This window comes from Sturnira hondurensis, unplaced genomic scaffold, assembly GCF_014824575.4.
Source record: "Sturnira hondurensis isolate 20B ecotype Veracruz unplaced genomic scaffold, ASM1482457v3 Scaffold0021214, whole genome shotgun sequence".
Classification (NCBI taxonomy): Eukaryota; Metazoa; Chordata; class Mammalia; order Chiroptera; family Phyllostomidae; genus Sturnira; species Sturnira hondurensis.
This window is the reverse complement of record NW_028093845.1, coordinates 3,708,459-3,734,587: the sequence shown is the minus strand read 5'-3', so window position 1 is coordinate 3,734,587 and position 26,129 is coordinate 3,708,459. Positions and strand designations below refer to the sequence as shown.

Here is a 26,129-nt window from a genome sequence, read left to right as displayed (position 1 = left end):
AGCACGCAGAACGTAAAGAGAACAGAGAAAAGATCTAGCATGAACTGAAAAACCTGCTAGGCAGGCTTTTTTTTCTTTTCTTTTTCTCAAGAGTAGGACAGTGAGACCTGGAGCTGAGAGAAAACCAGAGACAGAAGCAGAAAGAAGTCAGAAAATGAACACCAACAGCTGAGACAAATTTCTCTTTGCTCCTCATCATAACTTGTATTTTTTAAATGTTTTAATTTATTTATCGTTAGAGGGGAAGGGAAGGAGAGAGGGAGAGAAGTATCAATGTATGGTTGCCTCTCGTGTACCCATGCTGGGACCTGGCCTGCAACCCAGGCATGTGCCCTGACTGGGAATCAAACCGTGATCCTCTGGTTCACACGTCCATGCTCAATCCACTGAGCTACACCAGCCAGGGCAGAACTTGTATGTTTTTTAATAGAATTTCTCTTTCTTCTTTCCATTTATTCAGTTTTTTGTTTTTTATTGTTTTTTATTCTCCCTTTCATATTGCATTTTAATTTTTCTTCTTTTACTTCACTAGTATTCTAAATAACATACTACTCTTGGTATTTTACCTTTTATTCTTTTTGTTCAGATTATATATATTTTTCATATTATTGTTATTCCAAAGCCCATATAGCACCCTACCCTGGTCTGAATCCATTTCGTCATCTTCCTGAGGTTTATTACTGCTGTGGTTAATTTTATTTCTCTCACAGTACACCAAGTTTCTATCCCTTACTCTCACTTTCTCTTTCATCTAACCTCGCATAAATGCTCTGCTTTCTAAAGTCAGCTCACACACTTTTTCCCTCTAATAAAAATCTTATTTCTTTTCTGCCTTTTATAAACAGTGGCTAGGTGGGTGAAATACCATGGCTATCACTGTCCTTCTCCAAAGGAACTCCCATTTCTCACTACTTGTATTTCAGATCCCATAGAATGCTTTCCCGCTGTCTTATTCCATTTTGCCTTCCCTCTGCCCTGATCAGTTGAGGGAGGAATTTTATTACATTGCTCTCTCTCCTCCCCCGCACCCTCTCTCAACCTTGGCTGAGATCTGAACTTGGCTGTACTGCTTACTCTCATTAGTCTGCTTCCCACATCCTCTCAAAATCATCTTTCTTTACCGTAGACATACTCACTTTTCGCTTTTCTACAATATTCTCATTCCCATTCTGCCTTTCTTAAACTCCATTTGGCTGTCATCGCTATTGATCCTGCAGTGGTTTTTCTGCAATTTTGCTCCCGTTGATCCAGTACCCTTTCAATTTTATTTCAAACTGCATAGTATACTCTTCCTTCCTCTTACTTCCTTGTTCCCATTGCCCTTTTGTGTTTTACTTATATTTTAGATTTTGTTCTTTCCCTTTCTTTGCCTCGGTTCTATCTCAACTCTTAATCAATTCTCCTCCCTCTTACCATGTGACAACATTTTGCCATCTTTTTGTCACCTCATATTCCCTATGACATATCTCACAATATCTGCAATTGCTCCTCACCTTTATTAATCTTAATTCAACTATGGTTAAGGGGAGTTCTTTTTGCTGGAATAGGTTTGGTTGTCAGATAATACTGCTTTATTAACCAACACCTGTACAACAACACACTAGACAAGGTGGGAGTTACAACTACCAGTAAACCCACTGGAGGGGAGAACCCACCTATAAATGAGACACCAGCAGGTAAAGCCCAAGTCCAACAAGAGAGCCCACAAAAATGGAAGAAAGGGCAGCCCTAAAGCATCCAGACAAGGAGATAGAGACCACATAAATGAGTCCCACAGAACACCTACCACAGAAGTTCACCCCAAGAAGATAGCTGGCAAAGCAGAGCATAGAGAACTGCAGAAACAAACAACAAGAGTCACCTAAACTGGGTAGACAAAGAATGACCCTGCAATCGAAAAGAAGATTCCCTACTAAGAGAGCTAAAAGAAATCGAGGCAAGCAAACTATCAGATATAGAAGTCAAAAGGATGGTTATAAGAATGCACGAGGAACTCAGCAACAACTATAAGGAGCTGAGTAGGAGTTACAACAGCATGAAAAAGGAAATAGAAACGATAAACAAGAACCAGGAAGAAATGAAGAACACAATATCTGCAATAAAAAATACATTTGAAGGAATTACAATCGGGCTGGATGAAGGAGATGACTGAATTAGTGAGCTAGAAGACAAGGTAGAAAGAAATACTCAGGTAGAGAAGCTGTATGGAAAAAGACTCAAAAAATGTGAAGATAGCTTAAGGGAACTGCAGGGCAACATGAAACACAACAACAAAGGAATACAAGGAGGAATACAAATCAGAGGAATAAAAGGAGATGAAAAGGAGCAAGGTATAGAAAACCTGTTTGAAAAAAATACTGACAGAAAACTTCCCCAACCTGGTGAGGGTAAAAACCATGCAAATTTAGGAAGTACAGAGGGTCCCAATTAGGATGAACCCAAAGAGGCCCACTGCAAGACACATCATAATGAATGCCAAATTTTAAAGACGAAGAGAGAATCTTAAAGGCGACAAGGAAGAAACAGGAAGTAACATATAAGGGAGCTCTTATAAGGCTAGCAGCTAATTTCTCAACAGAAACACCACAAGCCAGAAGGGAATGACAAAAAATATTCCAAGTAATGAAAAGCAAAGGCCTGCAACCAAGGCTCCTCTACCCAGCAAGACTCTCAATTAAAATGTTAGGTGATATAAAGAGTTTCCCAGACAAAAGAAAACTGAAAGAATACACCTCCACCAAACCAGCACTGCAAGAGATGCTAAAGGAACTGTTTTAAGAAGAGGAAGAAAAAGAGTGAGGGAGACTGAGGAACACACACACAAAGGGGAAAAATGAATAAGTAACCTTAAATGCTCCACTCAAAAGACTTAGGGTAGCTGAAGGGATAACTCATGACTCGCACATATGCTGCCTACAAGAGACCCACTTCAGAACAAAAGACCTACACAGACTGAAAGGGAGAGGATGGGAAAAAAAACATTCCAAACAAATGGATGGAGAAAAAAAGCTGGCGTAGCAATAACTTGTATCGGATAAGATAGACTTCAAAGTAAAAGACATAAAAAGAGACACTGAAGGACACTTCATAACATTCAAGGGAATAATCCATCAAGACCTATCATTATAAACATATCCAAACATTATAAACATATATGCACCCAATGTAGGAATACCCAAATATATAAGAAAAATCTTGAAGAACTTCAAGAAAGACACAAACAGCAACACATTTATAGTAGCAGATTTTAACACCTCACTGTCAACAATGGACAGATCTTCCAAACAAAATATCAACAAAGATATTATAACATTGAACAATGCCCTAGATGAATGGACTTAACTGATATATATATAGAGCCCTTCATCCCAAAGAAGCTAAATACTCATTCTTTTCAAATGCACATGGAACATTTTCAAAGACAGACCACATGATAGGACACAAAACAAGCCTCAACAAATTCAAGAAAATTGAAATCATAGAAAGCATTTTCTCAGATCACAAGGGCCTGAAACTAGAAACCAACCCCAAGGGAAAAACTAAAAAACATTCAAATATGTGGAAACTGAATAGCATGCTATTAAACAATGAATGGGTCGATAATGAGATCAAGGAAGAAATCAAAATCTTTCTGGAAACAAATGAAAATGCACACACAACAGTCCAAAACCTATGGGACACATCAAAGGCAGTCCTGAGAGGGAAGTCCATAGTGATATAGGCTTACCTAAAGAAGATAGAAACATTTCAAATAAACAACCTAATCCTGTGTCTATAAGAACTAGAGGGACAACAACAAAGGTCAGAGCAAGTAGAAGGAAGGAAATAACAAGATGAGAGCAGAATTAAGTGACACAGAGACTAAAAGCACAATTCAAAGAACCAATAAATTCAGGAGTTGGTTCTTTGAAAAGATAAACAAAATTGACAAGCCTTTAACAAGATTCATCAAGAAAGAAAGAGAGAGAACCCCCAAAATAAAATCAGAAATGAAACAGGAGACATTACAACTGACACCAGAGAAATACAACTTATTGTAGGAAATTACTATGAGCAAGTATATGCCAAAAAATTTCAAAACCTGGATGAAATGGACACATCTTTAGAAAAGTACAATCTTTCAAAACTGGATGAAGAAGAAGCAGAAAGCCTGAACAGACTGATAATAGCTAGTGAAATTTAAGCAGTAATCAGAAAACTCCCAGCACACAAAAGCCTGGGACCAGATGGTTTCAGAGGAGACTATTACAAGATATTTGTGGAAGAACTAACCCCTATCCTTCTCAGACTATTGCAAGAAGTCCAAGAGGAGTGAAGACTTCCAAACTCTGATTATCCTTCTAATCCCAAAACCAGATAAAGACATAACAAAGAAAGAAAACTACAGGCCAATACTGCTATAGAACATAAGACACTAAAATCAACAACAAAATATTGGCAAACTACATCCAACAATACATTAAAAAGATCATACACCATGACAAAGGGATTCATCCAGGGATGCAAGGATGGTTCAACATTCACAAATCAATACACATAATACATCACATAAACAAAAGGAAAGACAAAAATCACATGATCATATCAAAAGATGCAGAAAAAGCATTTGATAAGTACAGCACCCATTTATGATAAAAAACACTCAGCAAAATGGGAGTAGAAGCATACTTAAACATAATGAAGGCCATATATGAGAAACATATAGCTAACATTATATTCAGTGGGCAAAAACTAAAAGCTTTCATTCACCACTTCTATTAAACATAGTATTGGAAGTTCTAGTCGCGATGATCAGATAAGAAGAAAAAAAGTATCCAAATTGGAAAGGAGGGAGTTAAACGGTCATTGTTTGCAGATGACATGCTAGTATACATAGAAAACCTTATAAACTTCATGAAAAACTATTTGGCCTAATAAGTGATTCTGGCAAAACAGCAGGATACAAAGTCAATTTGAAGGCATTTTTGTACACCAATAATGAAATATCAAAAACACAAAAGAGGAAAAAAATCCCATTTACTACAGCAAAAAACAAAGTACCGAGGGATAAGCCTAACCAAGGAGGTAAAAGACCTGTACTTAGAAAACTACACAACACTGAAGAAAGAGATTAAGGAAGACACAAATAAATGGTACCATATACTATGTTCATGGATTGGAAAAATTAGCATCAGTGAAATGTCCATATTACCCAAAACAATTTATAGATTCAATGCAATCACTATTAAAATACCAATTACACATTTCACAGATAATAGAAAAAACATTTAAAAAATTTATATGGATCCATAAATGACCCAAATAGCCTCAGCAATTTTGAGAAAGAAAAACTAAGTAGGAGGGATCACAATACCTGGTATCAAACTATATTACAAGGCCACTGTAATCAAAATAGTTGCTCTGGCTGCTTTGGCTAAGTGGATTGAGTGTCAGCCTACAAAACAAATAGTCACCACTTCAATTCCCAGTCAGGGCACATACCTGGGTTGTGGACCACGTCCCCAGTTGGAAATGTGTGAGAGGTAACCACACACTGATATTTCTCTCTATTTTCCTGCCCTTCCCCTCTCTACAAAAAATAAATAGCATCTTAAAAAAACAGTTTGGCACTGAGATAAGAACAGCCCCAAGGATAGACTGAACAGAACAGAGCCCAGAAGTGAGCCCAGATGTAAACCCATGTCACTATGGTCAATAAATATTTGACAAAGTGGGCAAGAGCATAAAATGGAGTAAAAATAGCCTCTTCAACAAATGGTGCTGGGGGAACTGGATAGCTACATGAAAAAAAAGAAAGAAAGAAAGAAACTCAATCACCAACTTATACCATACACAAAAATAAATTCAAGGTGGATAAAAGACTTAAATATAAGTTGTGATAATATAAGAATCCTAGAGGAGATAGGCAGGAAAATCTCAGATGTTCCATGGAGCAATATTTTCACCGATATGTCCCTTGGAATAAGGGACATAAAGGAAAGAATAAACAAGTGGGATCTCATCAAAATTAAAAGCTTCTGCATGGCTGAAGAAAACAGCATTAAAATGAAATGAAAACCAATTGTATGGGAAAACATATTGGCCAATGATACCATGGACAAGGGTTTGATGTCCAAAATATATACAGAACTCACACAACTCCACTCCAGGAAAACAAATGACCCAATTGAAAACTGGGCAAAGGACCTGAACAGACACTTTTCCAAGGAGGACACACAGAGGGCTCAGAGACATATGAAAAGATCTTCACCATCACTAGCCATCAGGGAGATGCAAATTAAAACCACAATGAAATATCACTTCACACCAGTCTGAATGGCCATCATAAACAAATCAACAAACAACAAGTGTTGGAGAGAGTGTGGAGAAAAGAAAACCCTAGTCCACTGTTGGTGGGAATGCAGACTGGTGTAGCCACTGTGGAAAACAGTATGGAATTTCCTCAGAAAACTAAAAATGGAACTTCCTTTTGACCCAGCAGTTCCACTTCTGGGATTATACTTTAAGAACCCTGAAACACCAATCCAAAAGAATCTATGCACACCAATGTTCACAGAAGCACAATTTACAATAGCCAAGTGTTGGAAGCAATCTCAGTGCCCATCAGTAAATGAATGGATCAAAAAACTATAGTACATTAACACGATGGAATATGATGCAGCAGAAAGGAAGAGCTCCTACCATTTGTTACAACATGGATGGAACTGGAAGCATTACGCAAAGTGAAATAAGACAGATGGTGAAAGACAAATAGTATATGATCTCCCCTATAAGTGGAACCTATCAGCAACACCAACAAGCAAGCAAAATATAAACCACAGACATGGAAATAAAGAACAAACTGACAGTAACTGAAGGGAGGGTGGATAACAGGGCAAAGAAGGGTAAAGGTCATCAACTTTTATAAAGGACCTATGGTCATCAACTTTTATTAAGGACCTATGGACAAAGACGATGGGGGAGGGGAGAGGTTTGAATGTGGGAGGCGGGGGTGGGTAGGGTGGGGGAGAATAATGGGCAAAAACAGGGACAACTGCAATTGAATAATAATAATTAATAAAAAAAGTACGTTTCTCTTTTGGCTATGACATTAGAAGGCTAATTCCAGAAGTACAACAAGTAATTTAAATGGTATGAAAATTAATGTTTATTCGGAAAGCTTTTGAAAAATTGTTTTATTTTTATATTGGAAAATAATATTTATTTTTTATTGTTTTATTTGGTTTATTTTTATATTGGAAAACAATATTTATTTTTTATTGTTTTATTTGGTTTATCACCTCAATCAATACTCAATTGGAAGGATTTTGGGGAGATGCTTAAGCAGGAAGCAGTGCAAAATATGAAGTAACTAGTTTGGGACTCCAGGACCTGTCAAAGGCTTGCAACTGACAGGGAGAGACTTGGATGGTAAACTGAAATTAACTTTAGAGCATCAAGACACCCCTGAGTTAAAAAAAAAAAAGCTGAAGGAGTTTATTACATTTAGAACTGAGTGAAAGAAATTCTCAAGAGGCTTCTATAGGTTGAACTAGAAAGACATTAGACACAGCTCAAAGATACTTGAATAAAGATTTTAGTAAAGGTAACTAAGACGTAATTATGAAAGATAGTATAATTTCAGCAACAGTTGGTAACTCCATTTTACCTACATGAATTAGGAGACTAATACATTAAAATAAAATAACTCTTAGTTTAAAAACTATTATTATTGTAACTAAATGTTTAAATTCCACAATTCCTCCCTACGTAGCTTAAGAAAATGCCTTTAAAAACTATTACTATGTGTTTTGGCCACTCGATCTACAAAGACACAATTTTGTTACACTGACAACTGGAAAAGATTGGGTAGAGCTGTACAGGACCAGTTCTGTGTGTTATTCAGGTTAAGCTGCTGTAAATTCAAAACAGAATGTTATGTTTTTTAATGTTAAATAGAATCCCCATCATAACCTCAAAGAAAATAGTTTATAGAAGATACACAAAAGGAAATGAGAAATGAATTCAAATATTTTGCTAGAAGAAAATCAGCTAAGCACAAAACAAGAAAGTAACACAGAAAATGAGAAATAGAAAAGCTGTTAAGACATATGCAAAACAGCAAGATGAGAGAAGTCTCTTCTTATAAGTAATTACTTTAAATATAAAGGGATTAGCCCTGGCTGGTGTAGCTCAGTGGACTGAGTGCTGGTCTGTGAACCAAAGGGTTGCTGATTTGATTCCTAGTCAGGGCACAAGCCTGGGTTGTGGGCCAGGTTCCCAGTAGGGGGCATGCGAGAAGCAACCATACATTGATGCTTCTCTTCCTCTCTCTCCCTCCCTTCCTCTCTCTCTAAAAATAAATAAAATCTAAAACAAAATAAATAAAACAAATAAATATAAATGGATCAACTCTCTCATCAAAGACAGGAAGTGGAAGAATGGATAAAAACCACGATCTAACCATAAGCTGCCTTCAAAAGCATCATTTTGGATTACATTACACAAATAGTTTGAAAGTAAAAGGATGGATACAGATATTTCATGCAAATAGTAACCAAAAGGGAGAAGTAGCAATACTAATATCAGAAAAGTAGATTTTAAATTCAAAAAGGTTACAAGAGACAAAGAGCATTATATATTAATAAAAGGTTCAACTGAGCAAGTAAATATAACAATTACAAACATCTACACATCTAGTAAGAAACCATCAAAATATGTAAAACAAAAACTGACAGAACTGAAAAAAGAAACAGGCAACTTTACAATAATCGGAGACTCCAATACACCATTTTCAATAATGGACAGAACACCTAGATATAAGGTCATTAAAGAAACAGAACACTGCCCTGGCTGGGTGGATCAGGTAGTTAGAGTATCATCTCAGGCACCAAAGCCTGTGGGTTCAGTCCCCGATCAGGGCGCATACCTAGGTGTGGTTCCATCTACAGATGGGCATGTATGGGAGGCAATGGATCAACATTTCTCTCTCACAGGGATGTTTGTCGCTCTCTCTCCTCCCTTCACCTCTCTTTAAAATCAATGAACATATCCTTAGATGAACATTAAAAATAAAAAAAGAAATAGAACACTCCAAATGATCTCTATATCTATGATTCTGTTCCTGTTCTGCTTGTTTACTTAGTTTGCTTTTTAGATTCAATTGTTCATATTGGGAATTTTTTGCCATTTTAATGTTTGCACTTTTGATCTTTTCTTGTATAATGCCCTTTAACCTTTCATATAGTAATGGCTTGGTGACAATAAACTCCTTTAGTTTTACCTTGTAAGGGAAGCACTTCATCTGCCCTTTAATTCTAAATGATAGCTTTGTGGGATCGAGTAATCTATATGCATGACCCACTTACATGAACTAAGGAAGGCATTGCAGGAGGGAATAAAGGAGGAAAGGGGGAAAAATTGGGACTACTGTCATAGCATAATCAATAAAATATATTTTAAAAAAGAAAATAAAAAATAGTCTGAATCTTCAAATCTCAAAAACAAACCCCCCAAACCCAACATGCTACCACAATGACTCCAAAACAACACAATAAATCTGAGACACACAGAACATTTTATTGAACCACAGCAGAATATAGTCTTCTCCAGAGTCCTTGAGTAATTTTCCAGGATAAACCATGTTTTAGGCCACAAACAAAGTCTCAATAGCTTTTAAAAAATAGACATACAAAGTATCTTCTCTAAATACAATGGAATGAAGTTAGAAATTGTAATTGGAGAAAAACTAGAAAACCCACAAATCTGTGGAATTCTAACAATGAACTCTTAAACAACCAATGAATAGAAGAAGAAATCACAAGAAAAATCAGGAAAAATTATATACAAATAAGAATGAAAACACAGCATAACAAAACTTATGGTACATAGGGAAAGAAGTGTTAAGGCAGAAATTTATAGCTATTAATGATTATATTAAAAGATCTTACCTCAACAACCTAACTTTACAACTTAAAAAATGAGAAAAAAGGAACTTCCCTTCAAGATGGTGGCAAGGGTAAACACTGCTTGTCTGCTCACACAACCACATCAAAGTTACAACTAAATTGTAGGACAACCATTATTCAGAACTGTCAGAAATAGAGTTGAATGGAAGTCGGACAACTACGGAATTAGTTTTTGTCCAGAGTAGTAGGAGAGGTACAGAGTAACAGGCTTGTCCCACATGCACATGTGATGGATAAAAATTTGGAAGGGATATCTCAGGAGTGAGGAGGAGCCTTAGCCCTCCCTATACCAGGCCCTCCAGCCCAGGGTTCCAGGTGCCAGGAAGATAAATTCTCATAACTTCTGGCTACAAAAACCAATTGGGACTGAATCGGTAGAAGAAAATTATGGAGTCCCGAGTAGTTCCTCTTAAAGAACCCACACATGGACTTACTCGGACTCACTTCCTCTGACCTTTGGCACAGGGATAGCAGCTTGAAAGGCACCAGTGACATAAACGGAGGAACTGAAGTGGCTGACATCAAGGCGAGAGCTAGGGGACAGCTTTCTACCAGACAGAAAGGGGGCAGAGCCACAGAGCTGGTAGGTGGATGCCATATCTGAGATTCCATCAACCTGGCTAACACTGTTTGCCTAATCCTGGAGACCCCTGAGGCACCATCCCACCCATATTACACCTAACCATGAATTTTCCATATAATGACTAGTCTTGGCTCATGCTTCGAAATCTCCTAAATCCTTTCAAACAAGCAACAGCCTTCCTCTGTGAGCCCCTACCCCCATATGTCTCTTGCTAAGCAGCCCTAGGCATAGCACTAGCAGCATCCAGCCTAGATTCACAGTTTGGCTTTGTCCAGGGAATCTCAAAGCCTAGCATAAGTAGCAGCCATCTCAGACTGCTTTATCCCAGGCAGAGTGGTGCTAGGCAAAACACATGTGGGGGCTGACCTTGGCCTGCACCATTCAGGAAACCCCAGAGCCTGTGTACCCAGAGAATAGCTACAGAGCATGTTGGAGCACCATCACCCAGCCCCTGCACAGCTGATTCTCCATGGAGGTTGGTGGTCAGTGGTTATAGACAATCCTTGCAACTGACTGGCCTGGGTAAATCCCCCCCACTGACCTGCCAAAAGCAATTAAGGCTCGACTATAATAGGAGGGTATATTCAGCCCACATAGAAAGTATACTTTGAATACCCAGCTTGGGTGATAGGGGATGCTGTGTGACTAGACCCTTTAGGATACCTACTACATTAGGCCACATTACCAGGATACAGAGTCAAAGCAGCTCTACTTAATACATAGAAACCAACACAGGGAGACTGCCAAAATGAGGAGACAAAGAAACATGGTCCAAATAAAAGTACAGATCAAAACTCCTGAAAAAGACTAAACAAAATCTATCCTGAACAAAATCTATCAGATGCAGAGTTTAAAACATTGTTTATAAGGATGCTCAAGGAACTTAGTGAGGAACTCAACAGCATAAAAAAGATCCAGTGAAAAACTAAGGATACACTAATTGAAATAAAGAAAATTTACAGGAAAACAACAATAGAATGTATAAAGGAAAGAATCAAATCAATGATTTGGAACATAAGGAAGCAAAAATTAACCAATCAGAACAATAAGAAGAAAAAAGAATCCAAAAAATGAGGATAGTATAAGCAGCCTTTGGGACAAGTTCAAGCATTCCAACATTTTTGTCATAGGGGTAACAGAAAGAGAAGAGAAAGAACAAGAAATTGGAAATCTATCTGAAAAAATAGTGAAAGAAAACTTCTCTAATTTGGTGAAGGAAATAGACATACAAGTCCAGAAAGCACAGAGAGTGCCAAAGAAGATGGATGCAAAGAGGTCCACTCCAAGACACATCATAATTAAAATGCCAAAGGTTAAAGACAAAGAGAGAACCTTAAAGGCAGCAAGAAAAACAGTTTCTCTGTTAAGGAAGGCTGTTACCTACAGGGCAGTCCCCATAAGACTGTCAGCTGACTTCTCAAGAGAAATTTTACAGGCTAGAAAGGATTAGCAAGAAATATTCAGAGTCATGAAAAGCAGAGACTTTTGGCCAAGATTGCTCTACCCAGTAAAGATATCACTTAGAATCGAAGGACAGATCACGAGCTTCCAGACAAAATAAAATCTAAAGGAATTCATCATCACCAAACTATTATATGAAATGTTAAAGGAACTTATTTAAGAAAAACAAGAGGATCAAAACTATGAAAAATAAAATGGCAATAAACACATGTCTGTCAACAGTTGAGTGTAAAAATCAAACTAAGCAAACAAGAATAACAGAGAACCATGGATATGGAACGAAAAGTGTTTTGATGGTTGTCAGATGGGAGGGGGGTTTGGGGAACAGGTGAAGAGGTGAGAGGATTAAAAAGTATAAATTGGCAGTTACAGAATAGCCATGAAGATGTAAAATACAGTACTGGAAATAGAACAGCCGAAGAACTTATATGCATGACCCATGGATAATGAACACCAGTGTGAGGATTGCCTGAGGAGGTGGTGGGAGGGCAAAGGGGGAAAAATGGGACAACTGTAATAGCACGATCAATAAAATATAATAAAAAGAAAGGAGAAAAAGAAATGAGAAAAGAAGGGCAAACCAAACCAAAGGCTAGCAGAAGGGAAGAAAGTAATAAGGACTAGAGGAAGATAAATATGTAAAAAAATAGTAGAGAAAATCAATGAAAACAAAAGTTGATTCTTTGAAAATCTCAGAAAAATTTAGCTAGAAGAAGTAAAAGAAAAGGGAAGACTCAAATTGCTAAAATTAGGAATGAAAATTGGGACATTTTACTGATTCTACAGAAATAAAAAGAATTATGAGAGAGTACTATCAACAATTGTACACCAACAAATTTTATACAACTACATGAAACAGAAATCCCATTTCATGAAATTTGATACACAAACTATCAAGAAGGAACACAAAACTTACCAAGGCTAGATCATGACTAATACAAAATATGAATAAACCTATAATTTGTAAAAAATATCAAATCAGCAAAAAAATAAAAAATTCCAATGAAGACAAGCTCTGGACCTGATGGCTTCACTGGTGATTCTACCAAACATTAAAGAAAAACTAATACCAGTCCTCTTCAAACTTCTCCAAAAAATTGAAGATAAGGGAACACTTCCTAACTCATTCTATGAGGTTAGCATTTCTCTGATACCAAAATCAAAGACACTATAAGAAAACTGAACTATAGATCAATATGCCTTATGAACATTAGCATAAAAACCCTCAACATACTAGGTGAGCATAGTAGCAAATGGGATTCAGCAGCACAATAAAAGGCTTATACTTTATGACCAAGGGGGATTTATTCCTAGAATGCAAGCATAGCTCAACATATGACAATCAGTAAATGTAATACATCCCATTAAGAGAATGAAGGGAAAAAGAACACATGATCATCTCATTTGATGCAGAAGAAGCATCTGACAAAATTTAGTATCTTTTTATGATAAAAACACTCACTAGGAATAGAAGGAAAGTACTTCAACATAAACACAATATATGAAAAACCAGCAAACATCGTATTCAGCTGTGAAAGACTGAAAGCTTTTTCTCTAAGATAAGAAACAAAACAAATATGGCCACATTTTCCCTTTCCATTCAACACAGTACTGGAAGTTTTAGCCTGTGCAATTAGAAAAGAAAATAAGTAAAAGGCAACCATATTGGAAAGGAAGAGGTAAAATTATCTTTTGTTCATCGATGATATAATCTTATATGTAAAAAACCCTAAAGATTCCACAAAATAATTGTTAGAAAGCATAAATGAATTCATCGAAGCAGCAAGAAAAATGTCAACATGCAAAAATCACTTGCATTTCTATATACTAAATGAAAAATCTGAAAAGGTCATTAAAACAGTTCCCAATTACAATAGCAGAAAAATAATAAAATATTGACAAATTAACTTAACCAAGGAGGTTAAAACCTTGAACAATGAACACTATAAAATATTCCTGAAATAAATTAAAGAAGACATAAATAAATGAAAACATATCTCATATTCACAGACGTCATTACCCAAAGCAACACAGATTAATACAATTTCTATCAAAATCTCAGTACTGTTTTTCAAGAAATCAAAAAGCTCACTATAAAATTCATGTGGAATTTTAACAAAACTTAAATAGCCAAAACAATCTTGAAAAAGAACAAAGCTGGAGGTCCCACCACACTTTCTGATTTCAAAACTTAGTACAAAGCTGTAACAATCAAAATGGTGCAGTATTGGCATAAAGACAGACAGATAAAACAATGGAATTTTTTGTAAAACCTAGGAATAGACCATTCTATATACGGTCAAACAATTTCTACAAGTGTGCCGTGACCACTTGATGGGGAAAGGAGAGTCTTTTCAACACCTGTTTCTGGGACAATTGGATATCTGCATATAAAAGAATGAAGTTGGATTCTTACCTGACGCCATGTACAAAATTAACACAAAATGGATCAAAGGCCTAAATGTAAGACCTAAAACAGTAAAACTCTTAGAAGAAAACACGTGACAAAATCTTTATGACAATGGGTTTGGCAATGTTTTCTCTGCTATGACACCAAAGGCACAAACAGCAACACCAAAAAAAGAACAAAATGGAACTTCATAAAAATTTTAAAATTTTGTGCATCAAAAGACACTATCTACAAAAAGATAACCAAAGAATGGGAGAAAATGTCTGCAAATTACACATCTGATAAGGAATTAATGTCCAGAGTATATAGAAACCTTCTAAAATGAAACAACAAGAAAACCAATTTTAAAATGGGCAATGGACTTGAACAGACACCTCTCCAAAAAAGATACACAAATGGTCAACAGTCACATGAAAAAATGTTCTTTGGGAACATTAGGGAAATGCAAATCAAAACTATAATGAAATACAACTTCACTCATTAAGATGCCTATTTTTAAAATAAAATAAGTGTTGGTAAGGATGCCGATAATTTGGAACCTCTGGGCACTGCTGGTGAGAAGGTAAAATGGTACCGACACCATGTAAAAAAGTACAGTTGTTCCTCAAAAAGTGACAAATAGAATTACCATATGATTCAGCAATTCCACTTCTGGGTACATACCCCCAAACTGAAAATAGTGTCTCAAATATATGCACACTTACATCCACAGCAGCATTAGTTATAACAGCTAAAATGTGCAAGCAAGGTGAATGTCCACTGATATGAGTGGATAAGCAGAATGTGTGTAGGCACAATGGAATAATATTCACTCTTAAAAAGGAATTCTGACTCATGCTACAATACGGGTGAGGACAGCATGTTGAGTGAAGAAAGACACAAGAGGACATACACTGTATGATTCCACTTATATGAGGTTTGTAGAGTATAAAAATCATAGACAAAAAGAATGGTGATTTCTGGGGTTTGGGAGAGGGCGATGGAGAGTTAGTATTTAATGGGGACAAAGTTTCTGCTTTATAAGAAGAAAAGAGCTCTGGGGATGGACAGGGGTCAATAGCAGCACAATGTTTTGAATGTATTTAATACCACTGAACTGCGTACTTAAAATTGGCTAAGATGGTAAATTTACGTTGTGTATTTTACTACAATAAGAAAAACTGTAATAGACAGAGGAAGAGAAATGAGGTAAATTATGCAAACTCAGCTGTCAGACCCCACAGGCAGCTAAGAGGGAAAGGGGTTAATAGGGGAACTTTTTCAGAAAATTTAACATATCCTTGATAAGGTCCTCACCAGAGCCTGGAAGACCCTAACTCTGGGGACACAGAATAGCCTCATTCTTTAGTAGGAAAGGGGGTCACTGCAGCTGCAATGAGCAGTAATCTGGCAAATCGTAACGGAATCTGTGTTAAAAACCAAGAAACTATACTGCACAGTTTCACAGCCAAAAGAAAATTAGGATTTGAGAACCACTAAAAAAGAAACACAGACACAGTTTTTTTAGTAAGGGCTAGTCAGGCTGTGTTTACATAAAAAAAAAAAGTTGGAATATTTGGAAAGAACCAGTCAACTGAAGTAACTATAGAAGTGGCCAATGCATTTTATAGCTTGAATGAAACACCTACGTAAGCCTCGCTCCGTGGTTCACTGCAGGTCCCCGTCAGAATCCTACAGCACACAACATAACTAGACATCACTCTGAGGGCTCCCTGCACTTTGGGCAGATTGCATTTCTCACCTTCACTCCAGCTAGCATTCCAGTTGTGGACACACTGAAATCCAGGTAAGCCAGCGTGTCTGGGTTGGAGGGTTTGTAGATCTGGGCCGGCCGCTTCTTTGGCAAATCATCTGGAGAGCAAAGCGAAGCTATTATTGTATCTGACCCAGTGGGAAAGCAGAGACGTGAATGTACCCAGGTAGTTCAAGGGCTCACCTGTGTCCAGTATGGGGGGCCACGCCCTGACATCGACGGCTGCAGCTGCCTCCCTGGACCGTAACAACTTACAGATCAGTTGTGTTGTCATTAAGCAGGCAGAGCGACTCACCTGAAGGTCATAGAACAGAATGGAGGAAGGAAGGTAAACCACAGATGAATACTCACTGCACACATCTGCTCACTATGTGTGTTGAGGCCACGTGGCTTTCACAGCAGGTTAGACGACCAGGGACATGGCTCCTTAGGGGGGGCCAGTGTTGGCCGGCGGAGGTACCAAAGAGCCAGGAATCCGACCATGAATGCCACACAAAGCTCATGGGCACTGATGTCCCTGGAAATTTCTACAGCTGAATAGGATTCAGTGTGAGATCACACTCAGAATGGAGCTTCTGAACTCACTTGCTGACGCTGTTAGCTGCCTATTGGAAATGCCACACATGTCCACCACGAAACCATCCACACTTTCTAACAGGCCCCAACCTAACTACGAAAAAAGTATTCCCTTGTGGGGTCCCCAAACTGTCTTGTCCCTTGTGGTTCTTTCTCTAAAGGAAACACCTTTCCTAATCCTTTTAAATTTCCCCAGGCACACACACACACAAAAATTAAAACAGGAACAGGACACTTACAAATCATGAGAAAGAACTATAAAAAAGTGTAAATTTGTCACTTGGTTTGTGCACTGGGTTTGCTGGGGCAGCTCCACATGTCCATAGGGACACTCTGTCTGGGGAGCCGCTTTCTCTAGGCATTGAGGCAAGGCTGTCCTCTACTCCCTAATTCCATGGGTAGGTGGGCTTTTGCTTCCAGCACGAGATGGTAGCTCCCTGAGAGTAGAGGCCATGTCTGGCCCCATCACTTGGGTTTCAGACTCCTGTGCAATCCCACAACCCACCCCTCCCCACATGGCCCTGCTCTGGTCCACGAGCCCAACACTCAGGCCCAGGGCAGGAGGAAGTGTCCAGACACTCCAGGCAGCGTTACCTCCACAATCATCTTCACGGTCGGCAGCGTTGTTGCGATATTCTGTGGGTGTGGGGGGCGGACGGTAATTGGCACACAGCCTGCATACAGGCAGCCGTAAAACGCTGCAATGAGGTCTATTCCTAAACAAGAGGAAGAACAGTTCTCACTTGAAACAAATCAAACCATTCAATGGTTGTCAACCCTATCAGCAGGGAAACTAGTCTGGAAAAAGTCAGGTTAGGTGGACAACAAAGACCTTAACAGATTCTTTTCTCCTCCTGGGGGTTTTGTTAGGCTTCAGCAGTAACTTCCACTTGGCCTGTTGTTTGTATTTGGTTTTTTAATTTTATTGATTTTAGAGAGAGAGAGAGAGAGAGAGAGAGAAACATAGATTTGTTGTTCCACTTATTTATGCATTCATTGGTTGATTTTTGTCACATGCCCTGATGGGGACGGGGACAGAACCCACAACACTGGTGTATTGGGACAACGTTCTAACCAACCGAGTTACCCGTGCAGGGCTGGCCTGTTGCTTTAGGTACGAGATGCCAAAGCAGGCTCTCAGTTTAATTTCTGTCATTTTTCTTAGGAATTACTCAACTTTATGATTATCAGTTTAGTAGTTAAGGACTTAACAACAACTGATTAAATAAGTACCTCAGATATCTAATAAAACAAGTTCAGATACAACATTCTTTGTGAAATATCACTTGACTTGTGCCCCTCAGAGCCATACAGCATGCAGCGTAGTTTCTGCAAGTGGCAGAGTAACCAGACAAATGAGCAACTTCTTGGTGACAAGACAGCAACTCCAGTCATCAAGCTCCAGTATGTGCAATAAGGTGTCCCACGCAGTTGCTGGTCCTGCCCTTTTACCTGGTGGGTAGACGAGGGCAACGTGGTCTCCATCCTGCAGGCGCCCTCTCTCCATCAGCATCACGGCTATCTTCTCCGCTCGTTTATGCAGCTGGACGCATGTCAGCGAGTTGGCTATTGTACCCTGAGTGTTGCAAGAACAAGCAGGGAAGCCAGATTTTCTTAACATAACAGCCTTAGTGAGATCTAGCTCACATGGTCATACAAGTCACTTATTTAAAATGTACAATTCAGTGTCTGTTAGCACACTCAAAGGTATGTCACCACCACAGTCGGTTTCAGAACGTTTCATCACTGACTCAAGTTCTCACACCATCGGCAGTCACCCCCTTTCCTCCCCACTAGCCAGGATATACAGAACTAAAGACACATCTGGATATATTTGTGCTGACAACAAATATTTTTTTAAAATAATTACTTAACCTAAAATTGGTAAACGTATAAAAAATCAACCTAGTGATTCTGGGTGTTAAGTGTAATTGCTGTGGGCATAAGATTAGTACAGGACTTGAACTGTGGAAAACAAGACTAATTAAAAGTGTTTATTAAGAAAGACCACATCAAAGTCAAGGAGGTCAAACAACAAACAATCCAAAAAGCAAAAAACAAACACTAATTGTCAAATTTTTAATGTAGACTTTTTAAACATCTATTATGTTACCATTATGGTCCATTTGCACAAAACCTCAGGTGTGAAGACATCACCTTCTCTAAGCTATTTAAGAACCACTTCTATATGATGAAATCCTTCAAGTGATAAATGTAGTGAAGAACTTTCCTTAAGCAACATGCAAACTGTCCAGGAGAATCCACACCAGGAGGATCCCAGAATCTGAGATAGGACCTTGAACGACTGGACCAGACACTTGTATTTAAGCTGGAGCTCCAGAGGAGGAGTGAGCAAGGAGAGAACAGCCCAACACAGGGGACACTTTCTGGGACCAAACCCACAGCCTGGTTCAGGTCCTGAACGCCTACGTGGAGAAGTCTAAAAGGGAGGTGGGCCGAGCAGCTGATCACAGTAAGAGACGTGGGAGATAGAAGAGACCAGAACCTTTGGGGTTATTAAAGGACAGTGATGACCTGGTGAATGGTCATGTCAGGGTAGGGGAGGGGAGAAAGACAGAGTCTCCACCCCAAATTACACATTTCTCAGAAACACCTGCATGAGGTAGTGGGAGGGGCCAGTGGGAGAACCCTTTATAAAGCATCAAGATATGAAAACCAGCCCCTGTTGTTTGCCAAAGACATTCACAAAATAACCAGTGGTCACATCTAGCTCCAGGAGGCAGCACATTCTCTCTGACAACCAACCATGCTGTTTAGCATGTAGGGCCACAGAGGCAGCCCAGCCATGCTTTTTGCTGAACTGAGACTGGTCTCGTTCAGTGGACAGGTGTAGCTTACATTCTCTGAGTTGAACCTTCTCATCACCCACACTTCCCCTAATGATTTTCCTTCCAGAGGAGTATTAAAAAAAAAAAAACAGTAAGAAAATGGAAACAGATACACAGAGTGGTGCAAAGCCAGGTGAACAGAGAGATGGACGAGTCCAGAAATCCTGCCAAAACATTAGAGCTTGTACCTCCAACGAGGGACCTTTCCTATGTGTATTCACTCCCAGACACCGCACATATCTATGGGAACTGGGGGAAAAAGCACCAAAAACTCCTCTTGACTCCAATGTCCTTTGAGCTTTTCAAAGTGAAGCCCAGGACCGACTTGGCCCCCAAACCTGTGGTAGGGGGACCTTCTTGTTCCCCTGATGCTCCTACATCAGCTGTCGTGAAAGCAAGCCAGTCCTGCACTCCTGTCGAATGGGGACCAGCTGCACTGCTGGTGGGTGGCAGGATGCCACGGGACAGTGCTGGCAGAAGAGGTTCACCTTTCTGTGCCCACCAAGCCAGACCTCCCTGCCCTGCGGAATTCTGTTGGTGTGCTACGGCTGGCTGAGCTCGGACAGCAGTTCTCAGTCTGTAGTGCTCAACTTCTGGAACTGGTGTCTCCCCACTTTCTGGAGGGCTGGCGCTGACCCCTACGAAAAACCCTCTTCTCTGTGCTAGCAAAAGCCTATGAGATTTGAAAGGCATGGATGACTCACAAACAGCAATCAAGAGTGTTTCTGAAAAAGTATTTTGACTCTGGTTTACAAAAATGCTCACTATCAGAACTTACAACAGGTTACTTTGATTGGTGTTCTGTCCGTTATCTTGAGGAGCCTCTCAATTTTCCTAACACTGCCTGCCATTTCACAGAGTTTACAGGGACGAGGGTGAGCCCTGCCGCATGCTGGAGTCAGCACAGTGGGTGATCGGGGAATCAACCAAAATTATCCTCAAAAACCCCTGAAGAAAGTGCCATGTGGGAAAGAGGCCACATCAAGGGAAGTCAAACACAACATTCTTCTCCTTTTTTCTCTCCCCCAGTTTGTGAGGTTGGACGTGACGCCACCTCATGAGCCCACAGGGGACGCAGGTCACATCTGGTCCCAGACTGTCCATCATCACTTGTTCTATGGGAGTCTCAATCCTACCTTTTACCTCCAGAGCAGGGGTGTCAAACCCATTTTCACCAGGGGCCCCATCGAGGTTGTCTTCAAAGGGCCGAATGTAATTTTAGGACTGTATAAATGTAACTGCCCCTTAACAGTTAAGTGAGAGCTTGGCACTGCCACCAGGTAGAAACAAGATGCCGGGCCGGATAAAACAAGGTGGAGGGCCTGGTTTGGCCCACGGGCCTTGTGTTTGCCACCTGAGCTCTAGAGAAATACCACTGACTTGCGGTTACACATTTCATTTCTCAAGATGCCTGTTGTTAAGGAAAAAATGAAGTGTTATGGGTGAGGGGTCCATGAAGCAGTTGCTGCTTATCTTCAGGTCAGTGGTCATCAACCTTCACAGAAAAAGTTGGGGTTTCCATATGGAAACCTACCATCAAAGCAGAAGGTTCTAGTACAAATGCTTACTGGAGAACTCGAGGCTGGCTGTTCCTAAAAGGGGTCTGGGCACTGTCATGACAGAGTGGAAATGAAGGGTAACCCACTGCTCAGTCCCTAATCAAAGGACAACACATTTCGGTGTCAATGACTGTGTATCTGCCACCATTTAAAAAATCTTACATTAAATTAATGACAACTAAAAAGAGCAAAAGCTAAATAGAATTTATACTTCAAAATTTAAAGAAGTTGCTATAAGTAAAAAAAAAAGTTAAAAGAAATGGCTTGTATTTTTGTTTAAAAAATAACATGTTCTTTGTATGTAAATGAGGTCCCACAGTAAGTTCTCTGTGATTTGCAAGGAGGTGTGCCCTAACTTCCTACCATCAATCTTGCACACGACTCTCATTCTGTGGACGGCAGTGCCGTGGAGGAGGGAGGTGCAGAACAGGAGCCTCACTCGGCCAAGAACTGAGTGGTTCACCACCTTTCATGAGCGGCGATCAGGGAGCTCAGTTCACAATGGTGAGCCCTGGCGGTGTGGTGGGGCCAAGTGGTGAAGTGACGTTTTGGATATATTTAGTAAAATTATTAAAATGAAGTTCTACCAGTTTCTTTTTACCTTTTTAAGCGCTGCTTTTAGAAAATATAAAATTATGTAGGTGGCTTGTGTTATATTTCCACTGGGCAGTGATGAACTAGAAGGCTGACTTGAGTGGAAATACCCTTATAAAAACCATAGCAATGATGGTTTTAGGCCCGGGTTGAGTGTTTGTGGAAAGTGTGCATATGTGTTGGAAAGGGTGGGGATGGAGTCAGATGTGTGGACGTGATGTGACCCCATGAAAGAAAGGTTCAGGATGTAGTTGCCTCCGTATCAGAAGCCTCAGGAAACAGCAGGCACATCTCGAAGGAACTCAGTCTCACGCCCACACCTGCTCCATGCTTGTGGCTTTGACCTCCACAGCCCGCCCGTTGGATTTCCTGTCATTTCCAGTGGGCACATTTCCCTAAGTCCCAGCGTCTGCCTTTAGCAAGTGACTGTGAATAAGGGGTCAGAAGATATGAACCTGCATCACAAATTTTAAAGTAGTTTTAATTATAAAATAGAAATGGTTTTCATTCCTAAGAATGAATGTTTATAACTAAAATATAACTTCTTATTTATATAAAATAGCTCAGTAATAAAAATAAAGACAGATATCCCATAAATCTGCAATTGTTCTTGGTGATGGAAATCATTCATTACTTATTTTGGGAGGAAATAGTGCAAAAAAACTGCTAAAATATGTATATGTATGTATATACACATAGACAGATGTGCAAACCCTTATACTTAAAAGCAATCCTTAAGTGAAAGCGTATCAGTCAAAATAGCCACACACAAATAACTAAAAGGAATTCATGAAGACCGGAAGGAGATGATGAGGTCAGGAACATGATAAACAGCAGAAGGCATGGGGGCACCCCAGGGAGCAAGTGTGTGGGCAGCCTCACCCTGCAGTTGAGCAGCGTGTAGAGGACGTGGTCGGGGGTGGTCTGAGCCCTCCACTGCAGGACTTCCGAGAGGAACAGGAACTGGAATGAAGCACAGACGTTAGGCCCAGACCACCTGGTTTGGGGCTCACTGCAACATTTAAATTGGTCTAGTCTGTCCGAGTGCTCTTGGGGTGCGTCTCCACAGAGGAATGAGGACGCCCTGACGGATGTGGTCGGCAGAACGTGCAGGTGGCTCAGGGTTCAGATGTGAACCCTGGAGAAATTTTTTGAAATCTGCCCAAGATGAGAGAAGAGCATCCTCATTCCCCCTAATAGAACAGCTGATGTACACACACAGATACCCTCTCTCGGGGCTTCTAGGAGATACCATGTGATTTCTGGGTTGCAATGGCAGTCAGCTCTATCCTGCTGCAATTGCTCTCTTAAATGTGTTGTTTGGAATGGGCACCCCTGATGTCATTCAAAGGCACCACAAATCACAGAGACTATATGTATCACATGGACTCAGTCCCAGTGAAAAGGTCAGCCTCTCTCACATCAGGACTCAGGAAGGACTAAGTGTATTCCCTTAGTCCCTGTTATTAATAGGGATGTACCAGGATGGGGGAACATGACCCTTGCTTTTGATGGACATATCACTAAGGCTACCCAATTTGCAATATTTCAAGTGGTTGATTTTGTTACATTTCCTGGTAGCTGTAGAGAGTGGGACCACCTTTTGGCTATTTGCATGAGTTCTCAGTGTCAAATGGTCATAACGGAACTCGCAGCCACATGTGACAAATCGTAAGGTGTCCGTGGTGGAGGGGGACCGAGGACTTCTACATTCTTAAGGCCACTTTAAGGAGGTCTGGCTCCCAAATCTGGTTTTGAGCCTATGCTTTCTTGCATTTGTACAATGAAAGGACTGAAGCTTTGCTACGAGGTCCCCCTGAGGCAGTCTGGTGCCCAGTCAGGGCTGGCAGGAAACTAGGAACAAGTGGTCAGGGACTAGGACCGGACAGGGCTGCCCAGACACTAATCTCAGGCCTGCCAGTTGTGCCACCGTGATGTGTTATGTGACACTATACTCCCTAATAAACACATTTCCTTAGAAATTATATGGGTGTCTCTTGCAGAAGGATGAGGGCAGGTAGAAAGCAAAGGTCACCAAAGAATGGGAAGATCAGTGGAAGATGCTGGGCTGGCAGGGGAGGAAGTGAGAGCCAGTGCCCTTGCCATTCAGCATCGGGGTTACGGGGGGCGGGGGCGCGGTGCCCAGAGAAGTCTGGCCCTCTGCTCTCACCTTCCGGGCCTGGTCATTGTCTTCTATCTGACCGAGGTCTCTGCCACTGGCCTGCGCAATCCTCTTCCCAGACACCAGGTTCCCCACCATCACAGAGGCAGGGCCAATTTCTGGAAAGCAAACGGTGGCACACGTGTGAGGGAAACACATGTGAAATTCACAAAAATATGACATCCCACCCTGCTAAAGAGTTTACTCTGGAGAAATCCTATCAAAGACGTGGCTTTGAAAAAAATGTTATTAAAACAGAATTTCAGTGAGGTCACTACAATGATAAATAATGGCATATATAGACTTCGATAAGGATTCACAGAAATAACGTGTTCATCAAATTCCCCTGTGCCACCCCAGCCCTGTTTCCCAGTTAAGGGGACGCTGAAATCTTCTCACTTCAGTGATTACAAAAAAAAAAATACAGCACAAGACAAATGCAGAATTTAAAACATGACATGTTTCACAGCGAAGTGATGGAAGACTCCCGAATTACGTGCGTCTGGTTCCGCGATGCTGTCACACATCACTGAGAACTGGCCACAAACAAACAGACCCTTTTTTAAATACCTCTTGGGATAGATTTAGGGAGTGAGACTGGAGAAGGATGCAACACAGTCACTCACCTGGGAATTTCATCGACTAGAAGGTTTAGGTTCTCTGTCAGGCCCACAGAAATGGGGAATAAACCAAAAGGCTCCTGCAGAGTCCACGTTCCCTTTAAGCCCGTTACTGACCTGATCGCCATGCTCTTTCCAGAATTTATGACACGTTTCAAAAGAGAAATGCAGAAACAATCTATCCTGGCAGCTTTCCTTCTCTTTTTTAATGATAAAAAGAAGTTTTTTTAGAGCTGAACTAATGCTTTCAAAATCTCTGACTTCGAGAAACCCTAGATAACCTCAGTTTTCTGAAAATACTTGCATCTTCATTTTCTTTCCATTTAAGTGTCCATCACACACAATAGGAAAATGTGTGATGGACACTTTCCATCACACAATAGGAAGATGTTAGGAGTTCTAGGAGAACATGTCAGTGTGAGTGTGTGTAAGGGTGTGTATGTGTGTGAGAGTGTATGCATGTGAGAGAGAGGAGCAGGAGGAGAGGAGGAAGGGTGAGAGATGTTTACCAAAAAACGCAGTTTAAAGTAACAAAGATGACAGTGCTTAACCCTCAGTTTGATAAAGTAAGAGCTGAGGGCCACTACTGAGTCCTCTTCTTACAAAGTTTTCAATGAAGGTCAAGTCATGGGCTTAGAAATCAGGGTGCATGCTGCATCATTCACTGCACATGGAAAGCTGTTTGTCTGCAGCTGAGACACAGGTTTTAAGGTTTCGGCTGAGGGGTGTGACTGCCACTACACATGGCTAATAACGTGCACAGGTACCGTGACAACCACCCCAGTGGTCACCTTGGTTTTCACTGGAATAATGAGGAAAGCAGCAGGTGAGCACCTAATACCCTTTTTTTAAAGGTTTTATTTGTTTTTAGAGAGAGGGTAAGGGAGGGAGAAAGAGAAGGAGAGAAGCACTGATGTGTGAGAGAAACATCGATGGACTGCCACCCAGGCATGTGCCCTGACCCACAATCGAACCAGAGACCTTTCGGTTGGCTGGATGATGCCCAACCCACTGAGCCATGCCAGTCAGGGCACCTAATACCTTTTAGGTGACTGTCCGAGAGGGAACAGGCCACCGGCTCTTCTCTAGACACACAGCTGTCTAGAATTTGGGTTGCTGTCAGACAGCCATCTTCCCACAGCTGTGCGGGGGCCCTGTGGGCACTTCCAGGCGGGGCTCCACAGTGGAGAACAGCCCACGACGCAGGTTTCTGCGCTGGTGCCTTTGGGTTTAGCCATTTGTAGGAGCCTTGATGCCGGTTTCCATGCAGTCACAGACCATGACCTGTATACTCAGCTAAGTCATGTTTGAATTTTCATGGAAAATTGAGTTTCATGGTAGTTTCTTGGGACTGACTAAGTCTCTTTTCTTAGCTCTTAAAGTAGAAACTATGCAACAGAAAATTAGGTAAATGTGGTGCATGTTGAAAGAAATCACACTGCTGTGTGGTTGGAGTGAGGCACCTGCTGTCCGGAGACAGTTGCCCTTGTCTACAGCCTTGCTCATCCGTCATTGGTTCCCCACCTTGAGGTCCTGCCACAAAGCATCCAGTGTTCTCCTCCTCTGCTGAGACCGGGCAGGACAGGTCTTTGAAGCCAGGTCAGAAACTGGCCTAA

At 40.5% G+C, this 26,129-nt stretch overlaps 1 protein-coding gene across 4 annotated transcripts in view; it reads right to left on the bottom strand.

The window, feature by feature from the left end:
• Window positions 1-26,129, bottom strand: part of DIP2C (DIP2 acetate--CoA ligase C (putative)) — a 438,780-nt gene that overhangs the window by 73,442 nt on the left and 339,209 nt on the right. For all 4 annotated transcript variants that reach the window (XM_037031859.1, XM_037031860.1, XM_037031861.1 and 1 more), the window contains 6 exons: window positions 23,903-24,012; window positions 22,615-22,695; window positions 18,183-18,306; window positions 17,325-17,446; window positions 16,338-16,449; window positions 16,143-16,252 (listed from right to left, as the gene is read on the bottom strand). In XM_037031859.1, the coding sequence (XP_036887754.1) occupies window positions 16,143-16,252; window positions 16,338-16,449; window positions 17,325-17,446; window positions 18,183-18,306; window positions 22,615-22,695; window positions 23,903-24,012 (659 nt within the window). The remainder of the gene's footprint in view (window positions 1-16,142; window positions 16,253-16,337; window positions 16,450-17,324; window positions 17,447-18,182; window positions 18,307-22,614; window positions 22,696-23,902; window positions 24,013-26,129) is intronic.